The 26139-nt window shown below is 40.8% G+C and overlaps 1 protein-coding gene across 3 annotated transcripts in view; it reads right to left on the bottom strand.

Moving 5' to 3' along the window:
• Nucleotides 1-19764: 19764 nt before the first annotated feature.
• Nucleotides 19765-26139, bottom strand: part of lhfpl4a (LHFPL tetraspan subfamily member 4a) — a 47911-nt gene continuing 41536 nt past the window's right edge. For all 3 annotated transcript variants that reach the window (XM_073852387.1, XM_073852388.1, XM_073852389.1), the window contains one exon: nucleotides 19765-20449. In XM_073852387.1, coding sequence (XP_073708488.1) covers nucleotides 20396-20449 — 54 coding nt within the window. In that variant the 3' untranslated portion in view covers nucleotides 19765-20395. The remainder of the gene's footprint in view (nucleotides 20450-26139) is intronic.

Below are 26139 nucleotides of genomic sequence, written 5' to 3'. Positions count from 1 at the left end.
CAGTTAATGGACAAGACTAGGATGCATAAAATGTTTCTTGTAGAGCTTGTATCTTGTATGTTATTTGATGTACTTTATGTAATATTTATTAATGATAAACTTTTGAATGTCTTCTACTACTCTAAAAGACAACAAAAGGAGTTAAAGAGGCGATTTTATTAAGTTTTCAATTAAATATATACAAATAAACACTTAATTAAAAATAACACAACAGAAAAGACAAATAGGTAGGAGGTTTCATAGGTCTTTGACACCCCCCTCCAGGTTTACAGAAATGGTTTTACCCAGTTCTTAGTCAGCCAATGAGATTGTGATCTGAATCACGTGTACTTTACGTGTATTTAACGTGTATTTAACACGTGAAGTACACGTAAAGTACGCGTTATTTTTTTTCACGCGTACTTCACGTGTTAAGTACACGTTAAATACACGTAAAGTACACGTGAAATACACGTAAAGTACACGTATTTGACGTGTTAAAATTCGCGTGTATTTGAACCATTTGGCCTTCCATACCTGCGGCGCTATTCGCGCGAATGAGGCGGCGCGAATGATGCGATTCGCGCGAATTGAGCGTTTCGGGCGTTTGACACGCGAATTCGAATTTTGGCGAAAATTCGCGCCGCGTTAACCAATCAGGAGCTTGCTCTAGTAGTGATGGAGGCAGAAATCCGAAACAACAATGGAAGACAAAATCACCTTTGCTGTCTGTGGTTACTCGGAGCTGTACCATACATCTTTGTACTTTTATAGAAACAGGAATAAAAAGGATCTTGCTTGGAAGAAAGTGAGTGAAGAGGTCGGACAATCTGGTAAGTTTTAAAAAACGCTCTTTACTCAATTTGACCTACATATATATATATATATATATATATACATATTGAGACTACAAGCAAGCTAAAGCTGGCAAATTGAGCTCATTCACCTATTTTACAACTACTTTCGCGCTGACGAGTGGCAGACGCGTCTGTTGTTAAGTAAATTTCACGTGCGAATGAAGCGAGTAAACTCAAAATGTTCAAGTGTCCAACTACGCGCGAATAGTGCAATTTATTCGCGCAAGTCGCGTCTGGTGTGAACGCCCCATTACAGTCTGTGATGTGCATGCGCTCTCAAGTAGCAAAGACTGCAAATGTGGGTTTGGGTTGTTATCATGGACTGCATATGAAATTGCATAATTTCCTACCGTACAGCAGGTGAAAAACAGCAAGTGAAAAGAGTAGTATCCCTGAAATTACAGTATTCATAAAACAACAGGCGAAAAGTACTTATAAAAATCACTTTGTGAAAGGCAGTGAAGTCAACTGACTGATAAATGACATAAAATTCTTTGCAAACTTTATTACGTGCAAAAGAGTAAAAGGAATTTAAGCACATTTTCAATTAAAGAATCAATACCATTGCTTCTCCAAAGTTCAAGAGGACTACTGCAAAGTCCATGGGTAAGTGAAGGTTAGTGTTGGGCGATATGCACAATTTTCATATCGTCCTATCGTCAGCCTGTGAGATCGCGATACACGATACTATTGTGCTAATTTATTTAATGATATGTAAATATGTCAATATGTAATAAATTCCTTATTCGTTTTGTAAGGGTAGTGCATGTGACTAAGTTGTGCGTGTACAGAGCGCTGACGGTAGTTCTGTTGGATAGTCAAGATTTTTATACAACGCTTTTTACAATACAAGTTGTGTCAAAGCAACCTTACAGTATTAAAATAATAAAGTAAAATGTCAATAATAATGCAAGAGTTCCATATTGCAACAAAGTCAAATTGGGGAGGACTCATCTGGTTCCCATGGCCTTGTGCCGGTGGCCGTTTAGGGTAGGAGTTCTTTCTTGATGATCTGTCTCTGGGGCTCAACTAGTTGACACGGTATCCGCTGACATTCGGCTGTAGGTGGTGATCCACCATCTGCTCTTGGTTTGGACAGGATCCGGGGGACTGCGGTGACCATCTGATCTGGATACGGACTGGATCTGGTGGCTATGGTGACCTGGAAATAAGAAACAAACAGACTAATATTAATGTAGATGCAAGAGTTCCAAGTTGCCACAAAATCAGATTAGAGAGGACTCATCTGGTTTTCGCTGTCTTGCGTCGATGGCCGTCTAGGTGATGAGGTCTTCACTGATGATCTGTCTTTGATGTGGTCTCTGCTGACATTCAGGGCTGTAGAGGATATCTCTGGGTGCTGATGGGCACGGACTAGATCTGGGAGACTGCAGTGACCGTCTGATCTGGATACAGGTGGCTACGATGACCTCGGAGTAAGAAGGAAAGATACTAATATTAGCGTAGATGACATTCTTCTTCTGATGCAACGAGTACATCAGGTGTTATAGGAAGTGTCCCTGGTTCCGGTTGACCTAAATAATGCAGCCTAACAATCCTTTAACGGATTTGGAATAGGAAATGTATTAAGTGTAGGCCAGGTTAAAGAGATGGGTCTTTAATCTAGATTTAAACTGACAGAGTGTGTCTGCCTCCCGAACAGTGTTAGATAGATTGTTCCAGAGTTTGGGCGCTAAATGTGAAAAAGATCTGCCGCCCACAGTTGATTTTGATATTCTAGGTACTATCAAATTGACGGAATTTTGAGAACGCAGCGGACGTGAGGGACTATAATATGATAAGAGCTCGCTCAAGTACTGAGGAGCTAAACCATTGAGGGCTTTATAAGTAATTAGCAAGATTTTGAAATCTATACGATGTTTAATAGGGAGCCAGTGCAGTGTTGACAGAACCGGACTAATATGCTCATACTTTCTGGTTCTAGTAAGAACTCTAGCTGCTGCATTTTGGACCAGCTGGAGCTTGTTTATTAAGCGTGCAGAACAACCACCCAATAAAGCATTACAATAATCTATCCTTGAGGTCATGAATGCATGGATTAACGTTTCTGCATTTGACATCGTGAGCATAGGTCGTAATTTCGATATATTTTTTAGATGAAAAAATGCGGTTTTGCCAATGCTAGAAATGTGGCTTTCGAAGGAAAGATTGTTATCGAATAGCACACCTAGGTTCCTGACTGATGACGAAGAATTGACAGAGCAGTCATTGAGTATTAGACTGTGTTTTAGGTTATTACATGCGGAGGTTATAGCTCCAATAATTAACACCTCTGTTTTTTCAGAATTTAGCAGTAAAACATTTCTTGCCATCCAATTTTTTATTTCAACTATGCATTCTGTTAATTTTTCAAATTGGTATGTTTCGCCGGGCTGTGAAGAAATATAGAGCTGTGTATCATTAGAATAACAGTGAAAGCTAACACCATGTTTCCTGATGATATCTCCCAAGGGTAACATATAAAGTGTAAAAAGTAATGGCCCTAGTACTGAGCCTTGAGGTACTCCATACTGCACTTGTGATTGATATGATACCTCGTCATTCACTGCTACAAATTGATGCCGGTCAGATAATATGTTGCCTTAATCACTCTCATAACATCACAACATATATTATATAGTGTTGAGTAGTTTACTAATCGATGTTAGTAGTTAATGTATACATCTATATATGATTAAACCTTTAAATAGGGGGAGTTCTGGACTAGTTGTTAAATTGGAAAGTTACAAAAAATTAATTTCAACAAAGGCCTGGTCGTGTAGGGCAGGGGTGGCGAACGTGGATCCTGGACAGCTGCAGCCCTGCATAGTTTTGCTTCAACCCTAATCAAACACACCTGAACTCGACGGCATGTCAACATTGCCACAATATTGCTCAGGGCAACTCTCCATAACTCTCATATCAGTACAAAAGAAAAGATACCTGACTCGCCTGCAGCTTGGGCATCTACAATCTTGGGGTATTATCTTTTACAAGTAAGACTGAACAGTTGTTTCTGCTTGTTTTTTTGGTCATTTTTAACGTTATGTTGAAAACTTTTGTAATAGTTGCATATGAGTCCCTCAGTTGTGAAAAGATGGATCTCAAAATCGTACAGTCATTGTTGGAAAGGGTTCAAATACACAAAAATGCTGGGAATTTTTTCTGAAGAACAGCAGGCAGTTTAACTGTTCAGGACAAACAGACTCATGAACAACTATCACTAAACAAAAAACAATAAAAAAAAACATAAATTCAACTATTATATTCTATAACAGTGGACTATATGTAAACGTCTTTTATGTGAAATTTCTTATTCAGGTCAGTACTAAATATAAAATAACATGCATTTTGTATGATCCCTCTTGTTTTAAAAGTAAAATAATTAACATTTTGCAGAATAAAATAGTCTTCATTTTTAGAAAAAATCCCAGAAAAAAGGTACAAAAGCTTTTACTAAGTCAGTGCCTTTTTAAAAAGGTACATTTTTGTATCTAAAGAGTCAATATTGGTACCTTAAAGTACATATTATTACATAAAGTGTACATATTAGTACCCAAAAGGTACTGCCCCAGCTTTTGTACTTTTTATGTATGGAAACAAGTTGACTCTAGTATTTGTAATTTATTAGCATATGTCAGTCATGACTTAACATGTCTTACTTTTAAGTAAATAAAAAATAAATTGTCATGAAGGAAGAGTAACATTACTACAACTTTGTTTAGAAATTTTGAAATGGTTTACTTTCAAATATGGTTTTATATGACCGTTAACATTACTGTGTAACAGTCTTTGCTTCTGAAAGATACATTATAAATAAATATACACATGCAAATTTTGTCAAAATTAACAACAATAGAATATGGTATGTATTTTTAGTGAGGAAATGCTCCTAAAACCACAAAGGGGGCCTATACTGTATAAATTTACTGTGTAAATCTTTATTAATTTATTCTTGTTAAAATGGTATTCAAAATGGTTGAAAATCACTTTATATTAAACACGGTTTCATGTGAAACATTTAAACATTAAATGTGTTTTTTAAGTTTTAATAGTCAAGACACTTGCATGCATCTTTTAGTATTTACTGTGCACTGTTTTTTATTTGTACACAGGATTGTGCAGTAGGTTAAAGGTGAAGAGGACATTTTGGGGAGGGACAATAATCTTCATTCAGAGGAGCGGTATAGTGGCAGTTGTGCTTGTTTTGGATCATTCCTGTAGCGTTAAAGCAGCAACTCTTTATCTCTTCGCTCCTTCTCCTTCCATATTTTCTTCTCTTCCTTTTTCTTGGCCTTAAATTCTGCCCAGTTGAACAGAAACCGTGACACTTTGTTTTTTCCTGGACATTCACATTCGATCTTCAGGAGAGGTTACAGCTGCATCATGTGCTCATCCATCTCCTTTTTCTGAAAGGCGTCATCCAAATGGCTATGAATGGCTTTAGAGTCTCCCATTTCACTGGGGTCATCTTTCTCTTCCTCAAATCCCTGGACCTTCACCACTTCACTCTCCCACACTTCTTCCAGCACCTTACTGTCACTCTCCAACTAAGCAGCCATTCTTGGATTTATTTCAGCCTCCAGTAGTTGGGGGCATTCAGACTTGGGTAATTCAAAGACCCGGACTGGGCCCCCCTGTGTACTCCACATACTCATTCTCCTCATCCTCTATGTCGATGAGCATGAGTTGTGGAGGTGGCTCAAACAGGGAAGAAGTGGACAGCTGAGGCTTCACCAGGCAGGGAGGACACACTTTAATTGATGAATGTTGCAGAGCAACAACTTCAGATGCAGGAGTGGAGCTTGGAGGAACCACAAGTCGTTTGGGAGGACTCACTTGGGAGCATCGGAGAGAAAACAGTTCATCACGTGCTGGAGTGGGACGTGGAGGAACCGTCAACGGTTTTGGAGGATCCTCTTGTAGAGGAGTACCTGGCAGGGTCACTTCCTCAGGTGAAAGAGCTGACTTTTGAGAACGCATGGGCCAGTTGGTCACTGGCAGAAGGGGCTTGAAGCGAGCAGCTGGTAAAGCGAAGTGTTCAGAGACACTCGGAGGATCCACTTTTAGAGGAGTACCTGGTAGGGTCACTTCCTCAGGTGCAGGAGCTGGATTCTGAGGACGTATAGGCCAGTTGGTCACTGGCAGAAGGGGTTTGAAGCGAGCACCTGGTAGAGCGAAGTGTTCAGAGACACCTGGAGGATCCACTTGAAGAGGAAGACCTGGCAGGGTCACTTCCTCAGGTGCAGGAGCTGGCTTTTGAGGACACATGGGCGGTTTGGACACTGGCGGCAGGGAAGTGAAGTGAGCGGCTGGTAGAGCAAAGTGTTCAGAGACACTTGGAAGCACTGGAAGTGCTCCCTCTATTGGCTTCAAGAAGAAAGATCTCACTGTGGGACTGACTGGTGTTTGCTGAGGTTTGACCTCCACAAGAAGTGGAGTTGGCTCAGTGATCTCTCGTTCCTTCAGCTTTCTCTTCTTTCTTTTCTTTTCTCCAGCCTCTCTATGCTCACTTTCTCCCTCCATCAAATTTTCGAGACTCTGCATCTCTCTGAATTTGGCAGACTCTCTATTTTTCTGCTGCACATGTCCTCTCACCTTTATCTTTTCAAGGCTAAGTGTCTCTCTTTCTATTTCAGCCTTGTCTTTATGACTTTCTCCCTCATTTATCTCTCTGTCCTTCTTCAGCTGTCTTTCCCCCTCTTTCTTTCTGTACTGTAAAAGCATTTTTTCATGGTTGAAGATAAACATTATTGCAATACATTTTACAGGACAATACTATTTCATTCACATTTTACAATTAATTCAATGTCTTACTTGCAGTTTCTTTGTAATTAATTGTGAAATTTACCAGCACATTCTAAGTGAAAACTGTTACTGTTACGGAAGCAGACCAATGAGACAGGTAAGTAGGTGAATACAAGGTTTATTTATAATCAGCAGAGCGGTGAAGGTGATGGCGTGCAGAACCAGGTAAGTTGAACAGTAAAGATGAGTAGTGATACTTGATGAGCAGATATTGTAACTGAGTTGTATATTCTCGTTGCAGGAACGAAGATCGGAGGACATCGACAGGATGCAGACTTATGGCACACTCACACGCTGGAAACTTGGATCAATAGACTTCGACAGACTTGACTGGAATAGAGCAGAGATACAGGTAAGTAAGCACAGGTAAGTATTTCAGGTAAGGCATTTGTGAACTAACTGGAGTCACACGAAGAGTCCACTTTCGAATGAACGAGCCTGGACAGTGATGGCTGTGTGAGGTGTGCTTTTGAATGGTGTGGCTGATTGCTGACAGGTGCGTGTGATTAGTAATCTGGTGAGAGTGATCGCTGAGTGAGGGAGGTGGAAGAACCTGGCCAATCCATGACATTACCCCCCTCCCCAGGGCCCGCTCCTGAGGGCCGAGATCTCCGACGTTGCGGTGGTCTACCTCGTCCCCGAGGTGCTGGAAAGTTCGGATGGGTGTTGTGGAAATCTTCTAGAAGGACAGGGTCTAGAATGTCACCTCTGGGTACCCACGATCTCTCTTCTGGTCCATATCCTTCCCAGTCTACTAGGTACTCCAGAGTGCCACCGCGACGTCGGGACTGCAGGATCTCACGAACAGAATAGATGGAACCTTCCTCCAGGTCCAAGGGGGGAGGGGGTTCCTCTTCGTGGCCAGGTTCTGTGGAGGGAAGAACAGAAGAGTGAAAGGGTTTCAGGAGTGAGACGTGGAATGTGGGGTGGATCCGGTACTGAGGTGGGAGCTGGAGTTTATAAGTGACGGGGTTGACCTGTTCCATGATGGTGAAGGGGCCAACAAACCTGGGACTCAGTTTCTTCGAGGGCAGGCGCAGGCGAATGTCTCTGGTGGAGAGCCAGACCTTCTGACCAGGAGCATACGTGGGACCTGGGATCCTCCTGCGATCCGCGACGATTTTATTCCTGCGCACTGCCCGTTGGAGATGATGGTGAGCCTCGTCCCAGAATCTCTCGCTCTCCCGGAACCAGTGATCCACTGCGGGCACCTGTGATGGTTCACCATCCCAGGGGAAGAGTGGCGGTTGGTAGCCTAGCACGCACTGGAATGGTGTGAGTCCTGTGGTGGGTTGCCGCAGTGAATTCTGGGCGTACTCTGCCCAGCCCAGAAACTGGCTCCAGGAGTCCTGGTGACCATGACAGAACGTCCGAAGGAACCGTCCCACCTCCTGGATCTTTCTTTCGGTTTGCCCGTTGGTCTGAGGGTGGTATCCCGACGAGAGGCTTACGGTCACACCTAGGAGCTGAAAAAATGCCTTCCAAACTCTGGAAATGAACTGGGGTCCTCTATCCGATACTATATCTTCAGGGATACCATAGTATCTGAATACGTGGTTGAATAGTCTTTCCGCGGTCTCCAGGGCAGTAGGAAGACCCTTCAGCGGTAGAAGTCGACAGAACTTGGAAAATCGATCCACAATGACTAGGATACATGTGTTTCCATCGGAAGAGGGGAGATCCGTCATGAAATCCACTCCTAGGTGTGACCAGGGACGGTTCGGGACGGGCAAGGGATGGAGTTCTCCTGCAGGTAGGTGACGTGGATTCTTGGACATGGCGCATTCCTTGCAGCCACGGACATATCGCCTCACATCCCTTGCCATGTCTGGCCACCAGAAGCGTTCTGATAGCAGCGAGAGGGTGTTGTTGGCCCCTGGATGCCCAGTGCCCAGAGATGTGTGCGTTGAGTGGATAAGATCTACCCATTGTCCTTGAGGGATGAATTGGCGGCCTGGTGGACAGCCCGGCAGAGGTCTGGCTGCTGGAGTGGCGGCGGCTGGAGGACTGGACCAGTTTATGGGAGAGACGATGATGTTCCTTGGAAGTATCGGCGTAGATGTTTCAGGAGACTCTGGAGTATCGTGGATTCGGGAGAGAGCATCGGCACGGATATTTTTGGAACCAGGACGGTAGGTTATCTTGAAGTGAAACCGGGAAAAGAATAAAGCCCAACGTGCTTGCCTTGGACAGAGTCTCTTGGCGTCTCGGAGATACTGTAAGTTTTTGTGGTCTGTGATCACCTGGAACGGATGCTGAGCTCCCTCCAGCCAATGCCGCCATTCCTCCAGGGCGAGCTTGATGGCCAGTAACTCGCGGTTGCCGATGTCGTAGTTACTCTCCGCTGGGCTGAGCTTCCGCGAGAAGTAGGCACAAGGATGGAGTAATGGAGGAGTACCATGATGTTGAGACAAGACAGCTCCGACGCCAGTAGTGGATGCGTCCACTTCGACCACGAATGGGAGATCTGGATCCGGATGTGTTAGGAGCGGGGCTTGTGTGAAGGAGGCCTTGAGGGACTGGAAGGCTGCGGCAGACTCAGGGGTCCATTTGAATGTCCAAGGTTTTCCCTTGAGTAGATTGGTAAGAGGGGTCGTGATGAGACTGTAGTTCTTGATAAAGCGACGGTAGAAATTTGCGAAGCCGAGGAATCTCTGAAGTTCTTTGACAGTGGTGGGTTCTGGCCAGGAAATGACTGCTGATACCTTCCCCTCGTCCATGCGAACACCTTGTTGATCTATGACGTATCCGAGGAACTGGACAGATTGCAGAAGAAAGGTACATTTCTCGGCCTTGAGATATAGCTGGTGTTCCCGAAGTCTTTGAAGGACCTCCGCAACGTGGTGGCGGTGTTCGGCCTCACTCCGGGAGTAGATCAGAATATCGTCGATGTAGACTATGACGAAGCGATGTAAAAACTCCCGGAGTACCTCGTGGATGAAGTTTTGAAATACGGAGGGGGCGTTGACCAGACCATAGGGCATGACGAGATACTCGTAGTGGCCAGTTGGGGTCACAAACGCGGTCTTCCACTCGTCCCCCTCACGTATTCTCACCAGGTTGTAGGCGATGCGGAGGTCCAACTTGGTAAACAACCTGGCATTCCGTAGTTGTTCAAGGGCCGCAGGGACGAGAGGAAGTGGATATCTGAATTTAATGGTTCCTTGGTTAAGAGTCCGGTAATCGATACATGGCCGCAGCCCTCCATCCTTCTTGGCCACGAAGAAGAAGCTGGATGCTGCGGGTGATGTGGATGGTCGGATGTATCCCTGGCTCAGAGCTTCTTGCACGTACTCCTCCATAGCCTTAGTCTCCGGAAGCGATAACTGGTAGATCTTACCTCTGGGCATTGGAGCATCCGGAACTAGGTCAATGGCGCAGTCCCATGGCCGATGTGGAGGTAGCTGGGAAGCTCTCTTGGGGCAGAATACATCCTGGAAGGAAGAATAGCAGTCTGGGATCTGGACAGATTGTTTCTCGACTGGACTTTCAATAGACGTGACGTACAGAGATAGGGATTTCTTAACAGGACGTGGAAGTTCAGGAAAGCAGCTAGTGGCACATCCAGGTCCCCACTTCACGATTTCTCCATTGCCCCAAGAGAGGATGGGATTGTGCTTCACCAGCCACGGGCGCCCTAAGATGATGTCCATGGAAGCGCCCTCCAGAACCAGAAATTGGATGGATTCCCGATGTAAAACTCCGATCTGCAGATTGATGTTCTCACACTTGCGATGGACCTTAGTACGGGTGGAGTTCTTACTGGTTATGGGTTCAATTTGGTAAACGGTAGATGCGGCTTTGGTTCGGAGTTGGAGCTGGCGACAGAGGGTGCCCGAGATGAAATTCCTTGCTGACCCGGAGTCGATGAGAGCCGTGACTGTAATGGAACATGACAGAGTGGATAACTGAACATTGGTAGTCAGAGGGTGAAGGTTTTCAATTTCAGAACTGAGACCACTCACCAAGGATCGAACTGGACGAATGGGGCAGTTAATACGGATGTGTCCGCTGGCCCCACAGTACATGCACAGACCCCGGGTCAGCCTTCTCTGTCGCTCAGCTGCTGAGAGTTTACCAGCTTCTAAAATCATGGCTTCTGGTTCTGGAGGACTGGATGACTCAGGGGAACGGAAGAGTGCAGTAGTAGCAGATTCAGCGTTGACGTTGTAGGATTGAATGCGATCAGAGCATCGGAGAGACTGTTGAATAAACTTTTCCAGACCCATTGAATCGTCCAACGCCGCTAACTGTAGACGGAGTTTGGGTTCCAGGCCGAGCCGGTATGTTGTGAACAGCGATCTCTCATTCCATCCGCTGGCAGCCGCTAAAGTACGGAAACGTAAAGCATATTCTTGAGTGGTCATACCTCTTTGCTTTAAATGGTAGAGCTGCTCTCCGGCGGAGATCGCCTCATCTGAACTCCCAAAAACTTCTTTGAAGTGAGTGATGAAACTCTGAATCGTGCTGGTTGCTGGCCCGGCCTGGCGCCAGATGGTGTCTGCCCATTTCAGAGCAGGTCCGGTGAGCAGCGATGTGATGAACGCAATCTTAGACTGATCTGTTGGATATAGGGCAGGTTGAATAGTGAAAATTAGTGAACATTGTAAGAGAAATCCGTTGCACTCCTCCGCCCCGCCTGAGTAGGGCGCTGATCGGGCCATGGGACTGGATGGAACGGGTGCCGAAGAAGTGCTGGATGCCGGTTGAGCTGTGGGACAAGGCGCTGCGGGAATGGCGGTAGATGAGCCCAGTAAAACTTTCCGCAGCGAATCCACAAGCTCTTGGAAGGGATCCATCTTGCTCTGCTGACACTGTTTCTTCGGTCCAGGCTTCTGTTACGGAAGCAGACCAATGAGACAGGTAAGTAGGTGAATACAAGGTTTATTTATAATCAGCAGAGCGGTGAAGGTTGAACAGTAAAGATGAGTAGTGATACTTGATGAGCAGATATTGTAACTGAGTTGTATATTCTCGTTGCAGGAACAAAGATCGGAGGACATCGACAGGATGCAGACTTATGGCACACTCACACGCTGGAAACTTAGAACAATAGACTTCGACAGACTTGACTGGAATAGAGCAGAGATACAGATAAGTAAGCACAGGTAAGTATTTCAGGTAAGGCATTCGTGAACTAACTGGAGTCACACGAAGAGTCTGCTTTTGAATGAACGAGCCTGGACAGTGATAGCTGTGTGAGGTGTGCTTTTGAATGTTGTGGCTGATTGCTGACAGGTGCGTGTGATTAGTAATCTGGTGAGAGTGATCGCTGAGTGAGGGAGGTTGAAGAACCTGGCCAATCCGTGACAGTTACTACATCAATTTGCTTTCAATGCAAGCTTAGGTACCTGGCGGCATTTCTTCCTGCACATCCTGTTATTGGCAGTGAAGTCGAAAGCCTCACTCTCACCCGCCTTTGTCAACGGTGCCTTTGAAGGTTTCTCAAGTGCCGCCAGTTTTTGCGCTGCACACTTCTGTGCCATCTGAGGTGTCTCCCCAGTTCCTCCTTACCTCAAGTCACCACTTTAGGGATCCTCAAATCTGGCCCGTGAGATCCACTTTCCTGCAAAGTTTAGCTTTAACCCTAATCAAACACACCTGAGCATGCTAATCAATGTCTTCAGAATCATTAGAAAATCACAGGTGAGTGAGTTTGTTCAGGGTTAGAGCTAAACTCTGCAGCACATAGACCCTTCAGGGCAAGATTTGAGGAACCCTGCACTACTTTGTATGTACCCTGCACTACTCCTGCCAGATCAGATCACTGAATGAGCAACACCTGGTTGATCCTTTACAATCAGAAAGTCAATCTCCAGATCTCCATCCAAACTGCTGAGACATTCTGCATCAGAACAGAGCAGCTAAAGATTCTTGTATCTGCAAGCACTTTCACAACCACTTAACCACCCCTCTTTTGTAAGTTGCTTTAATTAGAAGTGTCCACTAAATGCATAAATGTAAATCTCAAAATGGTCTTCAAGTCATAATTATAAATACAATGACGCATTAAATCCAAGCTGGCATATATTGTGCAACTATGACCTTATTCTACAGGCAGGTGAGGCAGGTAAGGACAAGAGTATTTTTCACATAATATGTCGTATAAGGGCAAGTTGCCTGTTAAATATTTTAATTAAACACACACACACATGGCAAACAAATCCTGGTTGTTACCAATTTTTGTATGGGGGGAAATGAAGAGTTTTGTTTAGCTAATCACTGATTTGTTTTCTGTTTTTGAGAACATAAAAGTGGAGTAGACCGTTTATGCTTAGCCTACTCCAAATTACGATTTTTTTCACTTTTTTAAATTAAGATTTAAAATGATTAAAATCTTATTTAAATCAGTAACAAAGTAACAAATGTTATAGTGCCCCCTATGTGCCACGTTTGAAGTGGTCTGGGCCTAGGTGTCAGAGTCGACCTAGTCTCGCGTAGCCAGACCTTCAGACTGACGGCTGAAGGTCTGGAATTCATGGCAGCTTTAATTGGCCAAGGCCCGCCCATAAGGCCGTTTGACCGACATGTCAAACAACCAATCACAGTTTGTTTCGTTCAGCGTCACGTTTCGGGGTGTAGAAATGCCCCCACAACAACAGACTGGCATGCAACAAGTCAGTCATTGAAATAACCAGCATTGAAAGTTAACGAAGAAGAGGGAGAACAAGAAGTAAGTCAGTAATTTGTTCACGAACGTCGCAAATGTGTATAACAACAACAGCGTCTGCATAAGCACCTTTTAGCAAAACGCGAGTAAATCAGTCTGCGCTTTGTTTCCCGGCGGACCGAAAATAAACGCGACACTCGCGTGTTCCGGATATCCGATCAAATTCAACTAATCAGATCACGACTTCGACATTCCTGAAGTGTTTCCAGTTAAGTGTACCATATGCATCAGACGTTTAGCCAACGTTCCGTGGGCGTGACGTCTGAGGCTGAGACTAGAGTCTACCCTGCTGGTAGATGCTGTAACTACACCATTCTTAGGAAGAAAAAAAAGTCAGCTAGTAGTCATGTATTCTGAGGATTTTTTTTTTTTTTTTTTGGCAAGCAACATATCACAAATACTACATTATAATATAGATGTAATGTGCTTTTCCTGTGACAGCACATGTGTCAACCTGAAATTGACACATATTTCCCTGTTTGTCATCACAACTCAGGATAGTCACTAATAAAGAACTCGTTATTGTTGTGGTTCAATAAAAAAAAATAAGAAAAATAACAACAGAAATAAGTTGCATGCAGACATGTAAAATTTATTCATTTTGAAGATTAATATTACCTAAACTCTCAGGGTATTTCAAGTAAATAGGCATAGAAAAAATAGCAATCGTTTATGCTTTTTACAGGTTCAAGAACAAAGCTTTGAAAGTTCTATTTAAATTATTCTTTTTAGGAAATTATTAACAATTTAAACATGTAATGACAAAAAGAATATCAAAGGTACCTGTCTTGTGAAGAATTTGTTGACAGGATGATTGAGCTGCCAGGATTCAAATGTGAGGTGGCTTTGAAAGGTTTTTTTCCCTTGAAAACAAAACAAAACAAAAAAATAAAAAACAAAAACAAGAACTAGTTCAGCAGAAACGGAGAAGGAAAAGGTTTGAAACAGAACTATGAGTAGAGAATCTGTAAAGTCTTAATTGATTCTATAGTTGAGCTTTGACTTAATTGCTTGCTTTCTTATATTAACGATGGAATTTTAATATACAACAGCCACAAATGTCAAAAATGTCAAATGTCATCACTATACTGAACTTTCAGATTTTCATCAAATTTCAAGACTTTTGACATATTACACATAATTTCACATACTGTTTGTCTCAGTTTAGTCAGCAGAATTTAGAAAAATCTTTATGTTTCACTTTGGTTTATATTTCATGAAATTCATTAATATGTCATAATCATTAAAGGGGTCCTATTATGCTCTTTGTGGGTGCACTAGAACATGTTCTCATTATTTTTCACATAATTTACAAATGGCTCGATTAGTTCTGGGTTTGATGAAGGTCCGCCTTCTGAAAAACGAAATGTGTTGTGATTGGTTAGCAGTCCCACTGCGTTGCATTTGGCGAACAACCTAGATAGCGTTTCAGTCTTGCCACGCCCTTCCCAAAGCAGCTAGTTCTGTGTACAACTGCCCAAGCTAGATTAAAGTGATTCTTACGTTTTAAATATGGATATTTTTCTTACAAAAAACACATTGGATCGCTAAAGGAGACTTTTACTGACCCCTCCAGAATCATGTGCCAGGATTATTTTTAATATAACTCCGATTGCATTCGTCTGAAAGAAGGCACGGAGGGTGAGTAAATAATATGCTACAGTAGTGTTGGTCCTATCATCAGCCTGCAAGATCACGATACATGATATTATCATTATTGAGCTAAATTAATTTATTATTTACATGCCCGAAACCAGCTCCAGCATAAGGCTAGTGAAGCTGTCTACACTGTATGATGAATAAATCTCTTACCACACACTGTACACGTGTATGGCGCGGCTCTGTCGTGACAACCGATGATCGTCACTCTAGTGAAGGCTTGTGTTTACTTCAGCTGCGGCTCACATGTGTTTCGACCCTCTGTACAGCACACGTCAACGGTGCGGCTCCAGCACGGCTACCGAAGCAGTTCGCGGACACTTTAGTCAATGCTCACGTTTATACTATCTGCCCTGAGGCTCGCTGAAGTATCCCAGAAGCGGCTGTCCATGCTAAAGTATAGCTAAAGTGAATCCCCCACCTCGTCCCTCCCCACCCGCCAACGATTTGAATTTCCGTAGGCGGGATTTACTTTGTGACCTCATAGCATGCGGAAAACAAATGCTGTAGTCCAAATGAGCCGTTCGTTGTAGTTCTTGAAAAGGGATTTTTTTTTTAAACTAAATATGTCCCTTTGGAGTGGACTTTGAGATTTGTAGATGTTTTTTTATGCCCAAACATACACACCACATGCTGGCAAAAATTCAAAAAGTGAAAAAGCATAATAGGACCCCTTTAATAAGTCATGTTTACATAAACTGGTTATGTATGACAATAGATAAATAGCAATAAAAGAAAACATATATAGCAATGCTTGGTGTACTGGAACACAATATGTATCATTTTGTGACCCAATGTCACATTTTTGGATTTCCAGTGAAGCCAACTTGTAATTACTCCCAGGGTGGAGGTGTTTCTCTCCATGGCACAGCTTGCTGCACCTGGCAGTAGGAAAGATGCCGTTTAATGCCTGCTGATATGTTGGCACCTATTCTGGCCATGGCCCATCCTGTCTGTGTTTGCCAGTGCCCAGCCTTTCTCTTTCATCATCCCTCGCTCTTTTGATCTAGCCCTTCGTTCTCCTGGTGTGGTTAATCAGCTCTACAGGAAGTGGCTTTCTGCCGACAATTGCCAGACTGGACACACAGACAACATTTTTTTCATAATTTTTATGTAATGTGCAAGCAGGCTTCCAGCATATTTTTCTTGCTCGGATACAGCTAAATATAGCACACAAACACACAAATTCATACTGAATCAAAACAATTAAATGAGGTGTATGAACATTTCTTTCTTTTTTTCATTTTCTAGTTTACTGAAAATGAAATTATTGTGTATAATATTATTATGTTATCATTTATGTGAATTTTAGATGGCCATTTTACCCACATAATATTTTTGGGAGGTTGTATGTTAGGTAGTAGGTTACATTTTTTTCAGATTTTTTTTCTTGCTAAAAGCATGCATGTCTGGTTTACTTGACACCCATTTTTTTTGTATACCTGAGTAAAATTTGTACCTTCCCCAAAACAAACCCATAACATGGTACTCAATGTTTTTTGTTTTTTAATATTTTAAACAACAACACCAACAATGTTTCAGTGATGGTGACGATGTCAGTTATGTTGCACTCCCCTATGACTTGCAGAAATATTTTTATACATGTTTGTTTAATTTAGAGATTACAGCATTCCAGAAAGATCGGGGGGGGGGGGGGGGGGGGGGACATTTACAACTAGAATAAAAAGCAATAATCTTCAAAAGAGAGGCATTAAACACGTGAAGCACAAGAAAAGACAATGTGAACTTCAGAAATCAACCTTGTCATCTCTTTCCACAGTAGTCTTGTTGTTTAATTTTGGCACATTTTATTCTTTTTTTTTTTTTCATTTTTAAAAGGTAGATCAATAAAAAAAGTGTTGCAAGACAGAAGATAAAGTAAAAATAAAAAATAAAAAATAAACTAAACACTACTAAGCCTTCAGTAACACTGGCCCATCAAAGCTCATTTTTTAAATTTAAATGTTAATGACTGGATGTTGGATGACAGTGTTGTTTCACATGAGATTAACTGAATGGATGCTGTGTGGTAATGAAGATAACAGCAAAGACCAACACATAAATATCAAATTAGTTTTACACTATGATCAGAATACTGGCAATCCAGTACATTTCTTTCCACATCTACACTGTATCAAGATGAAAATGTTGCATAAATCAGTTAATTTGTAAAAACAGCTGGGCAATGGTAATGTTTGATAAATTTTAACAACCCATTTTATATAGTGCAAGGTAGATGGTCTGGAATTGCAATTTATAATCTTAAATAAATTAAAGTTACTATGCTGTAACCCTTGCTCGTCGCAGGTTACAGGCATTAAGACAAAGAATTTAAATCACTTAAAATAAATTATATTCAGTACTGCAGATATACACTGCCCCTGAGGTGGCCAAATTTTCCGAAATAACTAGTTATCATTGGGGGTACTGTTTGTGTATGTATTGTGTATGTGAATCTATGCTTTGTGATTTTCAGGTCAAATAAAGATTGACCAGCACAGTGCACCCAGGCTGAAATCATCAATAAATATGTTTTTGTTTGTAGTTTTACCTGGGCTATGAATTTTGTAAATGCACGATGTACTGTACAGAATGAAATGTGAATGATGAACGATGGATATAGAAATACACTACCAAGTTTGGCAAAACCAAGACATTTTTATGTTTTTAAAAGAAATGTATCCTTTCATTTACTGATGTAGCATTTAATTAATCAAAACTAAATGCAATTAAACTGTGACATAACTGAAAATAACTGGTTTCTATTTTCAGACATCTTAAAAATTAAATTTTAGCAGTGACGACAAAGCACAATTTCCAAAAAGCCACTGCTCCAGCTAAGCAAACTGTTTGTTATACAGTTTTAAGAATTCCTTTGAATGTGCACAAATAATTTAGCAGCTTAATGACATTTCAGGTAATTAACACATTTTTCTAGAAAAATCAGACTGTTGTTCTTTTGATAGATGAAAACTATTCCATACATTACTGTCTAAAAGAAGAAAGTATACTGGATCTAACTACCACAAATAGAAAAGTGGACATCCCAGATGCAAAACTCATATCTAGACTTTGCTGCTCACCTAAAAGCTTCAATGAACAGTACACATTAGCTGCAACAGTGAGGAAAAGATTTTGTTGAGTTTCAAAAGTGAAAAGAAAGAAAGTGCGTAAATCATCAAGAGAACATAAAGAATGGATTGTTCATGGAAAGTGCCCTACAAGCCAAAACACTTATGGGAAGTTCTGCAGAAAGTTCAGCTGAATGTCTTAATAAGTTACTTGAATACATGCTGCACATCCCTTTGATGAACAGAGTTTGAATAATGCCGCATTTATAACACAGCTGTATATAATACAGCATTTGTAACATTGTAAATGTCTTTACACTCATTTCTGATCAATTTCATGCATCCTAGGTGAGTAACTTAAAACAAACAAACAAAAAATGTCTTAGTGTTTCCTAACCTGTTAACAGTAGTGTAGGTGAATGATGGGATGCAGGGAGTTTATGGAGAAGCTGTATTTTAAGATTATGAAATAGAAACCCATTAGTCTCAAAGTCCAATGCAGTCTATTCTTCCTGCTCCTCATACCCCCACTCTCCGTCTGATCTCAGCATTCATCTCTAGCTTGTCTCCCAGTGGAGCATATCAAGAAAATAGAGTAGGAGGGGTTCAAGGCTGAGGTAGATGGGGAGCAGCAAAGCAGTCTTTATCTAAGGGTGAGGAGGGTTTAAGCACCATGGAGTACGTCACATTTTATTTTCAGCTCTGAGTCCTTCTCATGTCATCTCCGAAATCCGCCATTCAAGAGGCTGTAGACAAGGGGCTAGACCTACCCCCAATAGGGCTTTCCTCTTGGGATGATCCTAACTGGTGTTGTCCAGTACACCTGGCAGGTCTGTGTTAGTTCCTGCCACTTCGGCGAAATCATGCCATTACAAGATTGTATAACACAAAGAGGAGGGAGATGTTGGTAAAAACACAATTGGAACAGAGTAATACCTTTGACCAATATTGATTTTGCACACAAGTTCAGATTTCGTTTGAATGGTGCACAGTGGTGCAGATATTTAAGAAATTTATAACAAAACATTAATATGGAACTGGTACTGTTGATGTCATTATGAGAATCGGTTGTTGCATTTTGCATATGAATTCACATCAGTCCATTGAATGTATGGTGAGTTTATGCTTAGAAATTGTGTGAGTAATTGTGCTACACATCTTGCCTGGAAACATGGAAACACAGAGGTAGTCATTTTCATGACTGTGTACCAAGTCTCAGTAGTCACCTAGATGTGTCACGGTAAACTTTGTGCTGTACCACTGTGCTCTAATGTGGGAAATGGCAGATAAGATGTTGGGCCTGAGTAAAATGCAGCATGCAGGGCTTTTCCTCAAGACATGATTAATGAAAACAACAAAACAAAATTTCACCCTGGTCTGATGACCACAAAAAGCTGGAGAAATGACCAATTATGAAATTAATGTAACAGCATCTCACTCTCTCTAAAAGGTTCAATGAAAAAGGAAATACCAAGAGAGGATGTGTCTGTAAAAAAGAAATGTAAGAAGAGATTTGCATGCCAAATTAAATGTTTGTGGGATAGTGTTGTATTTAAATGTTGTTAGTCTTTTCTGCTGCACAGTCATAGAATGATTATTGGTACCTTCAGGTGAACTGAGATAAAATAACAAATTTGATAAATCCACTCCAGTTTGTAGAAGGAATATGATGTGGGTGAATAAATGCTTAATGGCTGTACCCTGTATCCATATAAATATAGAATTTACAAATTAACTATTTAATTCATCAATTAACTCTGATTGCTGACCACATGTACAAAGAGGGGAATTCAAAATTTGTCAGAAAAAGATGGTCTTCAAAATTACATCTTGTGCTGTACAAAATGTTTCTTTTTTTTCTTCTTTTTTTGTTTTATTTAAATTTTTGGCTTGATGTTTTTCCTTTTCATCTGCGTGTCCAGAGTAGCACCCAATCTCTTGTACATATGCATTGATTCATTATATTTTCTTAAAGCTAGAAATATGTTCCCCATTTTAGATAAAATATGAAAGTCTGAACATAATATCGCTGTTGCAAGCATAATCATGACTATCATCATAATTGTCATCAAAGCATTATTAAATAACAGTAGTAATATGTGTAACTTGTTACTTTCCCAGAGTTGTTGGTTTATGTAAAGCTGATCTTTTCTTCTTTTTATTGGTTTTAAATTCTCAGGGTTTTTAAATAGGTGTATGTTGAATATGTTCTCTTCTTGAAGTGTACTCCAGTCTTTTTCTATATTACAAAGAGCTGAACTAGCAGCATCCTGACTGAGTTTAGAGACACAGGCCTGAGGACAAGGAGAGAGGGATGGAGGAGAAGATAAAGGAGGGAGGATGCTGTCTCCTCATGGAAATCGCTGGACACCGAATCGAGGGTCCTTCGTATCCCGGATCTCAATCTAAAATAGACAATAAAGAGGGAGAAAAAAGAGAAAATTATACAAAGAGCAGTGCAGACCTTAATCAGAATTCAGGATGATTTGAAGGAATAGTTCACCAAAAGTAAAAATGATTTCATTTACTTAACCTGATGTCTTTCCAAGACTGTATGATTTTTTTTCTTCCATGGAACATAAGAAAAGATTTGAGAAATGTCTCAGTGTTTCTTTCTCACAAAGTCCATGGTCACGAAGTGGTTTGGTGACCAACATTCTTCAAAATATCTTCTTTTGTGTCCCACAGAAGAAAGAAAGTCATACAGGTTTGAAATTATATGAGGGTAAGTAAATGATGACTTGTCATTTTTGGGTGAACTATTAACAGAATTCATCAAATTAATTTTGGGCGAACTTATGCTTTATCCCTTTAAAGCTCCATAAGAAAAAAATAAAGCTAGTTACTTACATGTATACATAAATAAATAAACATTACTTTGGTAAACATCACAACCCAACATAATTCAAACCTCTGGAATTACTACAGCAAAAGTAATAAGCAGCAATCGGTCATTATTACATTCAGTAATCAATATTCAATTTAGTTTTTCGCCATATTAAGTTTGAGTTGTTTAGTTGTCTGGGGACATTCAAGCAAAGGAGGAATCAGGGAAGTGATGGCAGGAGTAGTATAGCAAAGCCTGGATCAGCATGGATTGACAAAGGAAGGGAAAGGTTTCATTCAGACAAATAACACATCCTCCTACCTCCTAACCCACTTTGGCCCCTATATGAAGAACATGTGAAAACCAACCAAAAAGAGACTAAACTGTTTTAAACAATGCATCTTTAGCCTATAAACATATAATGTGTCTGAGAATGTAGTAAAATTACAGTCTATACTATTTAAGAGCTACTAAAGAGTCCTACGTGGTCTCATAAGAAATATTTTATCCTACATACATTTTTTGCAAAACAAAAATGTTACTGCAGGTAGAATTGATTGCAGGCTCTAGCTAAACTGACCACTAGTGGCCACTAAAAGCAATATGACTTCTACTTCCATTGAGACAAATGAAGATTAGAGGGAGAGATTTCACTAAGTAGCAGCTTACAGTGTTCATCCCACAAATCTGCCTTACAGCCTCATAACCATTTGAATAATGCATTTGTTGAATAAAAATGAGCTGCCTGAGGAGAAAATATTTTGTTGTAGACTATATTTTAGAGCTCTAATGGTAGAGCATGTCACTATCAATGACTCCCAGGGAACACGAACAATGATAGAATTAACCTTGAATGCATTGTAAGTGGCTTAAATGCATTGGAAATTTCTGTGGTCCTTTCTGAGGATTAATTTTGTTTTTTAAATTACGTTTAGGTTAAGGTTAAAATGTTAGTTGTGTTGGTTAAAAAGTCAATACTATTTAAAAGTCAATACTATTAAACCTTATTTAATGAAATTACCAGTTTTCTTATTTTATTATATGCCTCATCTATACTGGAGAAAATCAATTTTGTTGCCACACAGTAAACATTTTATCAAGGAACTGCAGTTATTTGTACATAGGGTACATATTTCAGGTGTAGAAAATAGTGTGTGTAGAGTCATGTTTTCCCCAGTCTTCAAACAATATTGTTTAAAACAATATTACAAAATCTATCTATCTAGTTCTATTTCGCCAAAAGTTCAACTAAAAACTTTGCTTGGTAATGATGGGGGTAAACAATAATGTGGTGTGTACAGCTGGGATATTTGACCCACATAATAATATTAAACTAGACAATAAAGTCATTAAGTGATTCCCAAAAATCACTGATCTTGACCACTTTGGCTATCATTTTTAGCTTGCAGAACATTCAGATAAGAAAGGCCAAGCTTTGATCTTAAATAGAGAGAGTTAAAGAATAGACAACACCAAGTCAAACAAATTTCTGCCTTAAATTTAAGAAACAAGATATATTTGCATATAACAGACAATGGCATTACTAGGATACCATCCTGGGGTGAGAATTTGTATATGGGATGTAGTGGGTCTTTAATGAAAAATTATAACATACAGATTAAGGCAAATAAAATGTACAAAAGAGGAGAACTGGAGAGCTCTCTAAAGCTTGGATCTTGATGTGATACAAAAAGCAAGGATAAACCAAATCCTTGGGCTGAATGACAGCCAGAAGGGGATAGCAATCAGACCTATGCAGTAAGAATGGAAAAACCACGCAGCACTGACGAAAAAGTCTAATATCAACAATGGCTTTGCAAACCTACATTGGCATCCAAACACAACCAATCCAATGTGTTCGTGTTTACACTGCAATTTCGAAAAAAGATTGGTCAAAAGTTTCTGCTGGTCTTGTTGGTCACCGTAAGCCCATCCCCAGCCCCTGACACAAGCGGTTCTTACTTCTAGACCAGTAATGTTTTGGTGCTACTTACAACCCTGATGGAAAAACAGCTGTAGCTGGTTTTAGTGAAAAAGTGGCCAAAACCCCTCTAAAACCAGCCTGCTGACCAGCTAAAACCAGCCAACCAGCCTAGGCAGGTTTTAGCTGTTTTTTTCAGCAGGAAAACCACTTTTCCTGATTCTGAGCAGGTGCTTTGTATGTCGATAGACAAAGAACTGATTTGAAACTAGGCTCTGGGTCTGAACCAGCACTCGAACTGCCTTGGTGGAAAAGCAGCACATGAGGCAAAGACGTGCAAGAACTGAAGATGAATAAAACTAAAAGAAATTTCCTTTCAGTGGTTATTGGAAAGGAGAGCATTCCCTGGAGTCATTGCCCAGGATAGTTTTTTTAAACCAGTCCTGGAGGCCCCTCAGCACTACACATTTTGTATTCTTTCCTTATTAGACACCCAATTCAGATCTTACAGTCTCTACTAATGAGCTGATGAGTTGAGTCAGGTTTGTTAGACGAAGGAGACATACAAAATGTGCAATGCTAGGGGCCTTTAGGCCTGATTTAAAAACCACTCCAGGGAATACTCTTTCTTGAAAACCTTTGGCTTAGGAGATTTAAGCCAGACACTGACCGTTGAGGCCTCTGGCACTCAGAGGATAGCTTAACTCAGTCACAGGTAGCCCAAACATATCTGCCAGTGCTGTGTAAAGAAAGTTCTCATTAGCCCCAAAGTTGAAAAAAAAAAAAAAAAAAAAAAAAACAGCTAGGGACTTCAGGCACTCCAATGCAGTGTAGCTGCAAGTGCAGAGAATGTGGGAGTTAGAAAGCAGTTGTGCACACATCAATACAACCGTAGCTACTGACAAGCTTCAGCTTTTACTGGACATGCTGCTGAATAATGACTAAGCCTGCCACAACACAAACTCAATTACGATGTTGGATCTCATCCTTTATTTCCAACAACAGTCTATGCAGACTCAAGTTCAATATGGTATAGTCCTATATTCAACTGCCCTGGTGAAGGTGAAAAAGTAGATGTGCTTCCCTGCCATAGACTGAAAGATAATACTTCTTCATCTCCCTGCAGAATTCAGCAAAAAAAAAAAAAAAAAAAAAAAAATGACAGCAAGAGGAGCAGGTTTCCCACACAGCTACTCCCCAGTTTCAGTAAGCTGCATAATGATGTTAGTGATCTTTGCCTTGTTGGATGTAAAGTTGGAAGGCTAGGAGATGCAAAACCGGGAGAAGAAGCAGCGACAGCTGTTAGGATAACCAGCATATGTGGGGGGTTCAAGATCTGACGAGACCAAAGAAGACAGGGCTTACAGCAAGGTTACCCTGATCAAGCTTATTTGGCTGGATTTGGGAAGGCTGCATCAATCTGAGACTTGTTTACCCAAAAATACATCTTGCTGAACCACAGTTGATCACCTTAAGATGATTCCATACTGGCTAGATTTTAATGCATTGTTTGAATGAGGAATCACCAGCAGATGGTCTGTTCACAGGCTTTAATGAAATATTATCTAGAAAAAGGCAAACAAAAAGACACTGGCAGATAAACAGAGCTAGCAATCGGTATCTGCTAAGCAGCAATGCAGGCAAACAAATGTGAACTCGCCCGAAAGAAAAAAAAAATCCTCATTGGTAACCGAATGGGAATGCTAAGACAGGTGAAACAAGACAGATATGGGTGATTTCACAGATGACAAATGGCCTACAAGGCTGAAAGTCCATGTAAAAAAACAAATGCATGTGACACAAAAATCCTCCACCCACCCCGACCATTATACTTAGACTGGACACATACTGGAAGATTTTAAGGTCAATTTTAAAGGTGCCATAGAATGGAAAACTGTGTTAAGCTTGGCATAGTTGAATAATAATATCTCAGTACATGGGCATGACATACCATGAGTCTCAAATACCACCATTTCCTCCTTCTTATATATAATTCTGGTGTTTGCAAAAGACCACCAAAAAATAGGTCAATTCAAACATAACACCGACTATTATGCAATAGTCCTGATCGTTAATAGTTACGCCCCCAACATTTGCATAGCCGAATCATCAGTAACGTCAGTACATCAGTAAAATAAGGCGAGCCACTGAAGGGACATGGTTAGCTTAATGGTAGCGGTAGCCTGTACATAAGATTTTACTTACCACATAAACAGAGAGATGAGTTTACAGATCCTGAGCATCACTAAAGCATCAATACTTGTGTGGTAAGTCCTTCTTACGTTATACTACTTCGCTGCAGTATAATGTTACACAGAGCACATGAGATCACAGTAGAGTAAAATGTCGCGGATTCAAAATGGCAGATTCAACAAACCACATATTAAAAATGGCTAGAGTTAAATAAAGCGGCCGTAATTAAATATATATTTCCTCCATGTGTTTCCTTACAGCTGTGTTAGAGCAAGCCGCTCTGTGAGACAGCCAATCAGAGCAGAGCTCAGGGTGTGTGGTCCGATTCAAGGCTTTAAAAAAAAAAAAAAAATCCTCTATTGTGTGGTGTCATTAGGATTATTTAACTGCCCCCGGTCGAGACAGAACATCCCAAACTCAAATCGTAAATATCAAATATCGGGTTGCCTCTGATGTAATACCCACGATAACCAATGAGAGCTGAAACTTGGCAGCCACAAAAATGCAAGTACTAAGAAAGAACATCACCAATAACCTATAAGACTTTGTTTTTCACTGTGAAACAGAAAACACACCAGGAGAGCCAGCTCTCTGCCTTGTAAATGCCACCAAATTAATGTCATTAACATATACTAGAGTACCAGTCAACGTACTAATCGCGAGCAGCAAAAAATTGCTTAAATTTCGGACACCAAAATGTGTGTATGCCTGCTTAGATTCTGATGTGACATTAAGCACTTTTTTCCACGTTAAAGACCATTTTTCTAAATCTAAATGCTGGCATGGATTTTAGTGTATGTATACTCAAAGATCGTATACTTGAAAGTATTGTCAAGTTGTTGTTGTTATTTTTAAGTAAATGACAAATATTTTATGACTACATGAAAGTATCCCACAAACATACACAGATATTTATTGGACTGGGCCTCTATGAAAGTTCACTGTCTTTTTTGCTGTTTTAATAATGGCACTTTCTGATGACTCATGTTGAAGCATCAGCCAATTTAACAAAAATGAAATTACACACATGAGTCATAATAAATGATTGTGGGTTCTGGGAGTGAATGCAATTTACAGTAATGTAAAGATGGATTACACAAACAATAATTAATACAACCACTAATAATCTGCATATGACACTTTTAACTCTGTGG

Source organism: Garra rufa, chromosome 12, assembly GCF_049309525.1.
Source record: "Garra rufa chromosome 12, GarRuf1.0, whole genome shotgun sequence".
Lineage (NCBI taxonomy): Eukaryota > Metazoa > Chordata > Actinopteri > Cypriniformes > Cyprinidae > Garra > Garra rufa.
This window is presented reverse-complemented; position numbering and strand designations above follow the sequence as displayed.